Source organism: Octopus bimaculoides, chromosome 25, assembly GCF_046866305.1.
Source record: "Octopus bimaculoides isolate indiv1 chromosome 25, ASM4686630v1, whole genome shotgun sequence".
Lineage (NCBI taxonomy): Eukaryota > Metazoa > Mollusca > Cephalopoda > Octopoda > Octopodidae > Octopus > Octopus bimaculoides.
In genome coordinates, this window is record NC_142952.1 from 15,198,762 (window position 1) to 15,212,867 (window position 14,106).

General features: G+C 35.2%; 1 protein-coding gene across 22 annotated transcripts in view; it reads right to left on the bottom strand.

Moving 5' to 3' along the window:
• The window catches only part of LOC106882225 (E3 ubiquitin-protein ligase TRIP12), a 135,675-nt gene that overhangs the window by 26,883 nt on the left and 94,686 nt on the right, over window positions 1-14,106 (bottom strand). For 15 of the 22 annotated variants that reach the window (XM_089341703.1, XM_089341693.1, XM_089341699.1 and 12 more), the window contains 6 exons: window positions 11,431-11,496; window positions 7,453-7,601; window positions 4,333-4,445; window positions 2,611-2,689; window positions 1,890-1,993; window positions 290-475 (listed from right to left, as the gene is read on the bottom strand). In XM_089341703.1, the coding sequence (XP_089197829.1) occupies window positions 290-475; window positions 1,890-1,993; window positions 2,611-2,689; window positions 4,333-4,445; window positions 7,453-7,601; window positions 11,431-11,496 (697 nt within the window). The remainder of the gene's footprint in view (window positions 1-289; window positions 476-1,889; window positions 1,994-2,610; window positions 2,690-4,332; window positions 4,446-7,452; window positions 7,602-11,430; window positions 11,497-14,106) is intronic. The other 7 variants (XM_089341705.1, XM_089341695.1, XM_089341696.1 and 4 more) reach the window with 1 other exon arrangement.

The window sequence follows — 14,106 nt, forward strand, 5'->3', positions numbered from 1 at the left end:
GCTTTCTATAGAATAAAATAACCTGTATCAATGTGTATGCTATATTCCTTACAGTCATAAGTACATATTTTCTACAAGTTCAGTCTTTTAGTTTTAACAATTGGGTCTTAAATAAAACAGAAATCACAAAGCATAGAGAAACAGTGGTTTTACATCAGAGTGAAGCTGATGAGAAAGTAAGAGAAGTGACTTCAGGTTTGTTTTGCGAGACAGAAAAATACAGTTGATAGTCATGTGTGATTACAAGCAAGATAGATACTAAAGTGAAAGACTTGATGAAGCAACTTACTGGACAGTTGAGGAACACGTGGAGAAAACGCCGTATCCTTTCATCTCTTGCAACTGTTGCAGAGTTGGCAGTGAGGTATTGTAAGAGTTTATTCACAAGGCCACTGTGTATCACTTCAAAAGGAGAGACATCACTGCTTCGCATAATATCACAAATTTCTTGAAGTGCCTGAATTCCATTATCTTCCTTAAAACATGAAATAAAAAATAAAATAAAATAAGAATCAGATTTATATAGAATTCCATAAATATCTGTGTTTGGAACCAATATGTATGTAAGTAACTGTTGTGTACCACTGTATAGCAATTACAGCGACAACTTCCATGAAACCAAGCACAATAGTTGCTGAAGGAAAATAATTATAATAGAGAACCCCATTGTGTTCTGACAGTAAGAGGTCTGCTCACCAAACGAAGTTGTGTCAACCCAGTCTTTCAAAAACAAAAACAAAAACAAATAAAGTTTGGTGTACCTTAAAACTGTGCTGCAACCAGTATGCTGTGGCACACAGGTGTACCACCAGACAATGCTATGTGTACAGCAGTGTAACCTGAATATGATTTTTTCCCGACCCTATACTTTTAGTTCTACTTTTAGCTCAGGCATGCTGACAAATTTTGAAAAGAATATAAGTGTACCGTGAGTGAAAAAAGTTGTGGAGTACTTCCTTAAACCACAGCTAAGATACTGAACTATAAGTTTAATAGATAATAATGCATAAATGCCGTTAAAAGAAATCTCATTAAAATGGACTATACTTACTGCACAACTATATAACTATAGCAACTGTGCTAATATAGTATACATTTAATTTAACTCACCGTAACAACTGTATACACAGTTCATGTCTATGTGTACACATGTGCATGTATTTCTTTTTTTTTTTTTTTTTTGCAAGATGAAGTCTCACCTTCATGCTACTCTGATTTTCATATTGCAATCAATGACAATTATTGAAAAAGCATTCAAGAAATAGTGACAGAGAAATCGCCGTCTTGAATAAATGAATAAACTCCACATGTTCTCTCATTTCTACATCCAAATAAACACACACACACAAATAGATTTAGAATAACAATAATACTAACAACCATATGTAATTAACTACATTACACTGTATCATGTGGCTGTGTACTATACTGCTATGCACATCCACTTTTGACTGACTGAGATTTTATTTTTTCAGTGATTTCTATCATTGGATTTGAAGTGTTTTTACTTGATTACATATCTTGTTTTCAGACAGAGAGAAAGAAAACTAAAAATTCACATAAGAGGAGATAATTCAACCAGACAATGTCACATTGGGGACCTAATGCTGGCGTCTGCAATTCCCAACACTTGAGTCAACTCGAGGCAACAACAAAAGACACTTGCCCAAATTGTCATGTAGTGAAATGAAACCCAACAGTGGGGTTTTGCAGTGAATTTTTTCAAGCACACCTCTATACCTGTGTCGATTGTTCTACAATGGATACTCAAACAAGTATGATTAACTTCACTGTAACATACAATGCTTGTTTGTCAACTAAATTTTACAATGTAACATTTTATCAGTGATTAGAATAGCTAGAATTACTGAAAACGATATAATATTTACCTCAATGGTAAGATTGTCTGTTGCAGAACACAACCGATTCAACATGTTTAAAGCAGGATGGCTATGGGTGTCAGAATTGAAATACTGGTCGAGGAATCTGATTGCTGTAGAAAAGGCACAAAACAAATATGAATTAAAATATGAAATATTTATACAACAGGCATGTAGGAAGTTTGGTTCATGTGCTAAGTGAGAGTAGTTGAAAACTGTGATGTAGCATCATTCATAACATCATGGTCTGCATTGATATTTTAATGTAAAAACAGTTTATCCAAACAAATACAGTTCATAAAAGAAGAGATTTTTCATGGGCTTTTGTACAGTCTAATACCACATAATATATTTCAGTGTGTATTCCTAACATCAAAGATATCGACATAGATTTCTATATAATCTAACAGCAGCAGAGAGATATTACATATCTGTGTTTCTGAACACACATCTATGTGAATTGTATCAACACATATCACCTCTGTAGGTCGTCTGTAAAAACAAACATCACCAAATCATATGTTCTGAATCAAAATATTACAGCCACTGCTGTGAAGAGGGGACAGTTATAGGTATGTAAAAAAGGGCAGTCGTAGCTGTGAAGAGGGGACAGTCCAAAAACTGTGAAAAAAAAAAAGAGCAGTGAAATCTACAAGTGAGGACAACCACAGCTCTGTTAAATATTTCATCATCATTTCAATACAAATACTGAAAATCTCTTATTGTGTACCTTGTTCTTTGATCCATGTTTTCACCTTTTCTTTATGACCATATGTATTTGATGACACCATCTTAGAGACTGGACCTTCCTACAAAGCAAACAAAAATCTTTTTCTTTTACTATGCTTTTTTTTTCAATGCTAGCATATGCTAGTCAGACAAATTTTTAAAATGCCAATAAATCACTCCACCTCATATATCTACTACATTACTATACCAATACAGAATACAATTACATTTACAATATGTAATCTTCCAGAATATTTCAACACCCCTTCATTTTATCTTGCTTACATTACCTTTCCTGTCGACACCACATCAGTCATCTTCCCATTCTCTAGACATTGCCATTCATCCAGAACCAACCAAAACCAACATGTCCTTTTTACTACTAGCAACACCAATTAATCTCATATACAACCAACAATATAGCTATACCAGACATACAAGAAATAACTAGAATACATCAAAACATTCATAGTCTTCTAATAAAATTTAATAGGAATATATTCTATCAAACGTGATATTTTCCCAAAATAACTTTTAATAAAATTTAAGGTAGATGGAGACACTTGTGAAATATAAGTATAGGCACTGGTACAGCTATGTCAGGAGCTAGTTTCCCAACCACATGGTTCAAGTGCAGTCCCACTGCATGGCACCTTGTAGAAGGTGTCTTCTACTATAGCCTTATTCTGACCAAAACCCTGTGAGTGGATTTAATAGATGGAAACTGAAAGAAACCCATCACGCACGTGTGTGTGTGTGTGTGTGTGTGCGCCTTTGTGCCTGTTTGTCCACCACCACTTGACAACCAGTGTGATGTTTATGCCCATGTAGCTTAGCAGTTTGGCAAAAACAATCAATAGAGTAACTACTAGGCTTGAGAAAATAAGTCCTGGGCTTGGTTTGTTCGACTAAAACTCTTCAAGGAAATGCCCCAGCATAGTCACAGAATCTATAGCTATACGACAACAGACAATATCTTACAATAATCCACTGTGTGCTTAGTCAGTGAAGAAGACACTTTTTTCAGTCAAAAGATTGTAGAAATAATGGCCAAATAACATTCAAATTAAATCCTGCTATCTTTTAAAAGAGATAGCTTGTGTGGTCCTGAGTGCAAAATGTCCAGGAAAAAGACATAAATGGCAACAATTGGGGAGCAGTTGTTTGCTGCTATGTTTAACCAAGGTTGATTTGGGAGTTAAACACAACCACCACCACTGCATGTGGAAGTGCACGGCATGCACCTTAAATGAGAGATGCACAACTTACAAGGAATGTTGGATCTGTAGATCACACCCAGTCAGTCAACTGTCTATGTGCCATGGGTCTGCTCAGTACAATCAGTGTTGAACAGCATATATGACATCAAGGTTACATTGTCCTCAACAATCATAGTGGTTTGCCTTGGCTAAAGACAGTAAGTGTAATACTAAGGCTTTGAGATATTATACTGAACCATGGCCAGAACTCTATCACAATTCCATTTAATATTTTTAAAAAAATAACACTAAAGCATTCAGATTACTAATTCAGCAGACCAAAAGTAGCCAAGTCAATGAGGGCTGCCTTTATAGTTAACAGATCACAACCATTTTACTATTTTATAAATGGAAGAACACATTGTGTAAGGGAGTCTTGGATACAATATCTGAAAATAGGCTGAGCTGGTCGTGGCTGGAAGACGAGTAGCATAGAAAAAAGATAGTTGAAAGATTATACTCACTTTTGTAAGAATAGCTTTATCAACATTTAAGCTGCCAAGTTTTCCCCAGCTTCTTGGATTCAAACTTGGTAAAAAAGAACTCTTTGTAGATGTGGCAGATTTAAATTCTTTACCTACAATGAGTAGAATCATTAATAAAAGTGGTTGGTCGAAGAAGAGAATATGTCTGAGTTATTGAGAAGGAACAATTACTGAGATTGACTGCTATATAGAAGGACAGACCACTAAGAATATGAAGGAAGGGAAAGAAGCAGGTACACAAAGAATAGTCAACAAAATGTTAAAAATATCTGACAAAGGAGGACAGGGCTGATCGTGCATAAAAATCAGTCAGGCAGTACAGGGAAGTGTTATCTCCTTTGGTATAAGCTGCTGCACGAGCAGCATGAACTACTTACAAGTGTCATGAAAGATGCTTGCAGAGAATAACTAGAGAGGCCATTAGGCCAGCAGAAAGTGACTGCTCAGCTAAACAAGGAGAAAACTAGTTTGGGCAAGATGCAGTTTGGGTTTTTGTGCCAGTACTTAAGTTAATGACAGGAGAATTTCTTAGCTAAGAACAAACAACTACATTTAAAATTCATTAACTCGGAGAAATTGTTTGAAAGGTTAACACATTCCATAGAGTAGAGTTACGTGAAGCTTGCATTGTCAGAACAATGAAATCAGTAAAGAATTTAGCACGCAAAAAGGTATCTATTGGGGATCAGTTTTCAACCCACTCTTATTTATAATAGTTGTCCAAGCTATAACATGCTTATAGTTTTGTAGCTTGCATCAAGAGAGATAACACTTCCCTGTACTGCCTGACTGGTTTTTCTTGAAAAACTGTATTCTGACAACTTAGTCAAAGAATAACAGCAAAGTTCCTTTAAAAAGAAGTAGAATCAACAAACAAGAGATTTCTGTAGCCTCATTCAGTTGAAGGGGATCTAAGTCCTGCAAGCTGCATGGCAATCTCACTAGTGCTGGTGCCACAAAAAAAAGTATCCAGTATTCTCTGTAAAGTGGTTGGTGAGAAGGGTCATTCTAGCCATACAAACCATGCTGAAGCAGGTGAAGTGTCAGGTCCTGTCAAACTCATGGAAGATGGATATTAAAAGAGGATGAAGTAGGTAGAAAGTCTGTATTCTGACTGTACTCAATGCAAACAAGTACACAAAAGGCACAGTGGAATGTTAGATTGGCTGACAAGAAAGATTTCATTGGTGAAAAATGCACAAGAGTGGCAAACAATAAGAGAAATCAAAAGTGAAAATTCAACTTCACAGAAACCTCTTTAGATGTAGTTACCTTCTGTTACCAAAGTGACCTAATCAAGAGTGAAAGTAGGTGTTGTGAAAGCTTAACAAAGGGCTTGTTTCTCCATATGAAGGTAACCTTTAGGATACTTGTGTGCAAAGTATGGCATTATATAGCAGCAAGGGGGTATATGTGAAAGGTAGAAAAAATAAGTCAAGCATTCTCTGCTGGATATGAGAAGAATGAAAACATGTTAACACAAAAAGCCTATAGAAGAGGAAAATCAGAGACATGGTGACAAGAACCACAGCAAATAAAAAGATACTCTAGAGAAACTTACCTACCCAAACCATATTATGGAAAAGCAGACGTGGTAAAGAAAATGATAAACAAAATCTTTGGTTTCTTAAAACCATTATGCTGCCTAACTGATGCAGTAATAAACTCACACCGCCAACTTCAACACTAGTGATTTAATATTTTAAATCCTAAGAGTGGATTTCAGAAAGGTTAAAATGTCAGATTTTGCAGTATTTCAGTATGTCTCTGTTTTAAATTTAAACCTCACTAGGATAAACTTTTCTATTCATTCATCTGAGCTTAAAAAAGACATAGCAGTGATAAACCAGAAATTATTTTAAATGTGTGGTTTTGTACCAATGTCAGAAATCCAGGTCTCTATGGAAACTGCTATATTTATCTATCAAGCCAAATTCCTGCTGCTCTCATGCATTCTCCATTTCCATTATGACAAAATAATTGTCTCTGCAGGTTTGTCTTTGTTCAGAATTCAAATATAAAACTGAATTCTTGTATTTCAGTGCCATAGCCTTTGTGCTGTTTTTCTCTATAACTGAGTCAGCCACTCCTCCACCATGAAGGTGGCTACCTAACTTAGCAGTTGTTCCCTAATTAGGGAGCCATCATCATCATCATTTAACGTCCGCTTTCCATGCTAGCAAGGGTTGGACGATTTGACTGAGGACTGGCAAGCCAGAAGGCTGCACCAGCCTCCAATCTGATCTGGCAGAGTTTCTACAGCTGGATGCTCTTCCTAACGCCAACCACTCCGAGAGTGTAGTGGGTGTTTTTATGTGCCACCAGTACGAGGGCCAGTCACACGGTACTGGCAATGGCCACACTCAAAAAGCTTTTTTTTTTTATGTGCCACCTGCATGGGAGCCAGTCCAGGGGCACTGGCAACGACCTTGTTCGAATGTGCTAGAAGGCAACACAGTAAATGAGATTAATGTTTAACTGGTTGGGACAAAATGTAGAAAGGAAGAAAGTTCTTATAGTAAGAAGGATTTGAAGAAAGAGTGGATGAAAAGTAATTAATATCAGTTCTGAGAAAATGGGAGAATAGTGATGGAGGTAAGGTAACTGATAAGAGGAGAAAAAACTGGGGCCCATACAGAAATAAAACAGAGACTGTTGTAAAAGTAGTCAGAAAAACAAAGAGACAGGCCTAACAATATAGTGTATGGGGCTTAGACACATCTGAAAACTGATGCAGAAGTTCTTTAAGGAAGCATTATTAAAACAAGAATCTCTTTCTGACTATCTGTCAATGTGGAATGTGTTCAGTCTACCAACAAGTCAGAACTTTTTCTGAGATCACTCACCCTGCCAAGAAATATTGGCCAAACCTATTCTAAATCGCACTCTCTAGAGACAAGGACACATTGGACAATATATAATACCAGATATACCATGTCTGAAAAGCGGGGGGGGGGGGGGGGGGGGAGTAACAACACGCTTGAAGCTGAAATAATGCGTGTTATTAATCACCACAGCCACCAAAGAACTTAGAAAAGAGAGTGGGGGGAAGAAGAAACATTTACTTTAAAACAATAATAGTAAAAAACAATATCTCACTGGCTGAAGCTTTTCCACGACTAGATGATCGGCTCCCACACAAACTGGGACTTTTCACTCCGAGATCATTAGCATCATCAGTTTTATTTCCCTTCTTTGTTGGTCCACGCTTTGATGGCTTCTTCCTCTTCAAGACATCACTAAGTCGTCTACAAAGACAGGTAAATTTAAACATTTTCAGAGTATTTACCAAAACAAATATCTCTACAACGCAGTCAATAACTATGCCTACCTGGGTATTCTATCAGGTTAAAACTTCCATAGGCTAATGGGTGGTTTAACTTAAAAAGACAAAAAAAAAAAAAGGCACTCCATCGGTTATGATGACGAGGGTTCCAGTTGAATCAATCAATGGAACACCCTGTTTGTGAAATTAATGTGCAGGTGGCCGAGCACTCTCCAGGAACACATACCCTTAATGCAGCTCTCAGGAAGATTCAGCTTGACACAGAATGTGACATGGCTGGTCCTTTTGAAATACAGGTACTACTCATTTTTGCCAGCTGAGTGGACTGGAGCAATGTGAAATAAAGTGCCTTGCTCAAGGACACAACGTGCCACCAAGTATCGAACTCACGACCTTACTACTGTGAGCCCCTAACCACTAAGTCACGTGCCTTCACTCAGTGGTTAAACTTGCATGAAACAAGAATAACTAAATAAGAATTTAGTCATTAGAAAAAGAGGTACTTAAAAAAATATTGTTACCGACTGACAAACGTCAGCCAGATACAAATTTAATATACTTATATGCTACTTTTTTTTAAACAAAAAAACTCATTTTAAAATTATTTAAATTTATAGAAAAAAAATTATACAAAAAAATTCACAGTTGCATAGAAACAAAAGCTAAAATAAAAATAATTTTCCTTGTTTGTACTGAGTCACAAAAATCACTTCTAATGACTGAGGAATTATAACTTTACAAAACTGAGTATATATTGCCCCTGCTGCAATCTCTAGCCAAATCAGTTGATCTTCAATATTGAAGTCTAGAGCAAGATCAATGATACATAACCCTACTATTCTGACTACTAGTAGCTACCCTGAAGACCATACCCAAATTGCCATATAGAACACACAGATACCCTCATACAAAACACTGTAATAACATCTAGTGAAACCACTACATGTTTGTTGTTGTTATGTTATGTTAGTGTTAATAGTAATAAGGAATATCAAAAAAACTGTCTGGAAAATATGCGGTCGAAAGCAGAATCTACAGGACTTTTTGCTTACCCAGGAATATAAATAAAAACTTTTTTTTTGTCTTGCTCAGACAGCAATAAGATGTAGAATGACATTCACAAAAACATTTTTTTTTTTTTTTTTTTTTGCATTTTCTGTCCAATTCCACTCACACGACAATGGTCAACCCAAAACTAGAATAGAAGTCATTTGGCTGAGGTATTGTGCAGTGATACCAAACATGGAACTAAGTCATTACAAAACAAATTTCCTAACTATATAGCCACACCCGCATGTGTGTGTGTGTAAGCATGAACACATGCAAACATATACACATGAATACACACATTCACACAAACACACATAAATATGTGTGCAATTATATAAAACATACCTATAAAATTATACATTCTCAGATACATATGTATATATATATATATATATATGAGCACTGATACATATTCATACATATATACATTCACATACACATATACACACGCTTTTTTTATCGCATGCACTTGTATACAATAGCAACATTTTGTTGAAACAATCACTGGTGCACCTTATTTCCCATGAGGAAGCTAGTAAGCTGAGTTTATTCTATATGTTGGTAGCCAAGTTCAGAAAGCTCCTAGCCGTAGCATGGTCTTGACACAAGGTACTGACAGGATCTACCATGTGGCATTTGGGTAAATATTTTCAGCTACAGCCTCAAGCCAACCAAAGTCTCAAGATTGGATTTGGTTGGCAGAAGTTCCCATCACGTGTATACATCTAAGTAAATGTGCTTGTGCCTCTTATAATAGACAGGAAGGAAAATACTGTTATGGCAGCATAGTTCCAAGCTCCGCTGGTCTGTGGCTTATTTACATATTGGAGAATATTGTTGTCACAGGAATCTGACTCCTGTAATAGTACGCTGTTGACAGCAATGGCTTTTAACAAGCTCTGTTCCATGAACTTCAAGGACCTCTAGAGCTTTTGTTTGGACTGAATTCAGCATTTTGTACATGTTATGAGTAATAACATTGCTTTGCCCTTAATAGAAATAAAACCATTGCATTACACCTTAGTAGTCATTAACCCATTTGTTACCATATTTCTTTTGGTAAACACTGATTTTGTTTCAAGTGATTTCAGAAACAATGAAGAATTTAGCAAAATTATTATTAAGCTGGTGTTTGGAACATAGATTAACATGAAATCTTAATGTTAGGTTTTAATTTAAAACACTTCAAAACAGTAAATTTGTATCACTGAACTAGGAGCAGTTTCAGGTGTGTTGGTATCAAAAGGGTTAAGGTGCAAGGTACCCAATGATGGGAAGACCCATTAAAGCTGCTGCAGGGTGTATTTTCCACTTACTGATCTTGTTCATCCACAGCAAAAGGGTACAATCTGCTTTCACAGTTGATGACTTAATAATATATGAAAAGTGAGGAGGAAATGTCAGAGGTACTTGAAATGTTTAAAGAATTCCATTCAACAGGAAAGGATTGCAGCACACTAAAGTAACACACACAAACACTCAACAAGCAACAGATATGCAGCTTCAGTCCTATCAGTCGGCCTGACTTTTTTTCCCAAAATAAATACATACACTAATATAAACACATACATGCACACATTACTCATGCACAAACATCCACAATAATATATATATATATACAATGGAATCCAATCAATTGGCAAAGCTTCAATTTCTAATATCCACAACAACCAGTTCACTGATGATAGGATGCTTTGTTTTTGTTATTACTTCTACAATCCCTGCTCCTCTGATTTAAAAAAAAAAAAAAAGGTGCATCAGCATGGCCGCAGCTCTAAGCTGAAACTTAAAAAAAAAAAAAAAAAAAAAAAAATGTCTGGCACACAATCAAAACCCAACCCCTTTTATAACTTCATCTTGCACACAAAACTGTATGAAATACTACATCTAAATCTACAACCTTCAGAAACTCACTTTGTGAATACAAACTATATTCACTCCGTGAACACAAACTACAATAAAGCCTGTAAGCACTGGCCCTCCTTCCTATGTTCAAACTTAAAAGGCAATAATTTTTAAGTAATATATTTGGTTGTTATTAGAAGGAAGCATAACATTTTGTCTGAGCAAAGCAAAAATGATTAAATGACCTTGCATGTAGCCATCTCAAGAGTGAAACGCTGAAGTAAAGTTAAACAATGTGTTAGGTGAACAAATAAATGGACTTTCTGATCATATCTTAAAATGCTCCTTGCCAACTGATTAGAATATAATAGTCTGCTTTTATTCAGGCTATAAAAATAATCTCTGACGAGCATGCGCTAAGATCTGTATGTTCACTAAAACACTTATATTAACCTTACCATGATACCTCTGAATATGGCTACATGAAGTGCTAAGTACTCAGAAAATTGCTTTTCTTCACTTCCAATAAAAATCTATTAATCCCTGTTGCAATTGTTTTTTTAGTAATTTTACAAAAAAATGCATCACTAAAGAATAAAACAGTTCAATTTTAGTTAAGTCTTTCTAGTTGTGCATTTAAAAACACATGCGCGCGCACACACACACATACACAGAAATATATGCAAAACAAAATATTATAAAATGTTTTAATTATCACTAGATTCTCAATTTTAATTAATTTGTAGTTGGCTATCATTTGAAAGTGATGAGTGTTGTGCTCAAGTTATGAGGAATTTAGAAACCAAAATCATGCAATGAGTGCCCAACTTGCTTCACTACTTTTCATCTAGTGTTAATATGAAGAAATCAAGAAGTTTCCAAGAACCAAAACTCACAAAAAAGGCCCCCGGGATCCACTGCCCACAGGCTCCATGTCGAAGATTCTGGGTAATTCCAGTTGTCTGCAATGGTTTACATTTACAAGAATGAGAACGAAGGTGTATGCTAATAACTGAATTATTTTATTTTAAAGCTTTTTCACATTAATATCAAAATGATTTTAAATCTTAACACTTCCACCATGATGGTCCCTAAGTTATTGAAATTATTCAACTTTAGAGAGTAACCCTTCCCTGTCATCGCCTAATACAAGTTAGATATATAAGAGAAATCATTATATAGTAACTAATCTAACCTTAGTTTATTAGCAGTCTAAAGATTAAAAATGGACAAATTACATTTATCTGAACACTATCTTTTAAAATTCCTAGAAATCACACACTATTCTAAAAAAAAAAAAAAATAAATAAATAAAACTCTGCCTTGACTAGAAATGTATTTTCAAAGTGAGAAATTGTTAATATATTAACTGACTTTGAAATCAGAACTATTTTCAAGTAAACCAGGAATGGGAATATCAGTAAATGTTTTTTTTTTAATTTATTTTTTTATGCTTTTCTTGTCAGTCTCATTGTCTTGAGATTTGAAACTGATGACAGATATACTTTTTAGAAACTGAAAATGATGGTGGTGAGTCTTGATTCAAAATTCAATTCAAATGGAAAACTCCAATAAAATAAAATTTTAAACTGGTAATTATATATATATATATATATATACATATATATACATATATATATATCTATTTTTTTTCATAGAAAACCATGTAATCGTCACCTATATAGCAGGAGATTTCACCGCAAAAAAGTCTAAATTAGACTCCTTAGGGATCGTTCTCCTTGTTTATATATTCAAAGTTTTAAATTTAAAAGAGAGATTTGACGCTAATATCCATCATTATTGTAATTTATTCCTATGTCAACATTTCTGTATAAAGCTATATGTTTGACTTAAATTTGACAGTCAAATATAGTTTTATACAGAAATGTTGACATAGGAATAAATTACAATAATAATAGATATTAGCGTCAAATCTCTCTCTTAAATTAAAAACTTTGTATGTATATGTATATATATATATATATATATATATTAGAATTTCAAACTAAAAGGAAAAAAATCCCATGCTTGAATTAAATATATTAACTAAGAAATATAAGAACTTCTATATAGATACAACCAATATTTCAAAATTCAAAGAATACACAACTCTACAAAAATAAAATTTTGCAAAAAGTTAATAGTTGCTGCCAGTGGTGTATGCATTCCTTAATAAAATTAACAAAATTGCATATCTTAATCTTGTTATTTTCAGAAATCATTATGTTAAGAAAATTGGGAAAGAATTCTCAACAGTTTCAATATTTAGAATTAGGAAGGTGTTGAATAAGATAAGTTCTAGCAGTGCCACACCAAGGCTACCAACAACTGGTTGGAACCAGTAAAATTGTTACCAGAGCACTATTAGCCTCAGTTTAGTTAGAAAAAGTAGTATACAAGCAAGACTTAATGGCATTCCTACATTTCTTATGATTCAATCAACACAAAATGGGTCAAGTTGGTAAATAAATTTATGAAAGAATTACTAAGTTTAATTTAAGCAGGATTCAAGTCTATATCACTTGCCTTATAATAATAAGGTAAGATATATTGAAGTGTATCACAGTTTTCATGACATTAAACTGTAGAGAAACATCTTTGCTACGAGCGGGATCGTTGCTGGTGCCCCTGGACTGGCTCTTGTGCGGGTGACACGAGGTTTCTCGAGCAAGATGAGCGTGGCCGTTGCCAGTACCTCCTGACTGGCCTTCGTGTGGGTGACACGTAAAAGCACCCACTACACTCTCTGAGTGGTTGGCGTTAGGAAGGGCATCTAGCTGTAGAAACACTGCCAAATCAGATTGGAGCCTGGTGTAGCCATCTGGTTTCACCAGTCCTCAGTCAAATCGTCCAACCCATGCTAGCATGGAAAGCGGACGTTAAACGACGACGAAGATCACTCTGCAAGCTAATGAAAGGCAACTTATTCAGTAGTATCTTCACTAAATAAAGCCATGAAAAATATCTCAACACTGAGTCATTAACAGTTAAATGCCTTTGCAAGAAACAAAGTTCTATTGACAATAACTACACTAGCAACTCATTTTATTCTCTGAAACACTATAACATTTTTCTTGGATTTCATTCACATAAATTCATTCATTTTTCTATGCTAACATGGCTTAGTCTAATGTTACTGTGACATTCTACAGCCATATGTCATTCCATTAGGTAACCCTTACCTATTTTCCAAGTAAGAGATCTCTTATTCTACATGGCTACAACAGTGTGAAGCAAACAGATAAGCTGACAAAAGTGAGAAGAAAACTGCTTGTAGGTTTTGATTTAAGTAAGTACAAATGTAAACACACACACACAACGGCCTCCTATCAGTTTTCACCTACCAAATCCTCTCACATGGCTTTGGCTGTCCTAGGGCTATAGCAGAAGATACTTGCCCAAGGTGCCACATGGTGGGACTGAACCCAGAACTATGTGGCTGGGTAGAAAATTTCTAAACCACATAGACACACATGCACTTAATTGTAGGAATTATGGTATGTTCTTGAAATCTAGCAGCTAGAAGGCTTGGTTGGCTAGTTTGAGAATGGGAATCCTGGTAATGCAAAAGT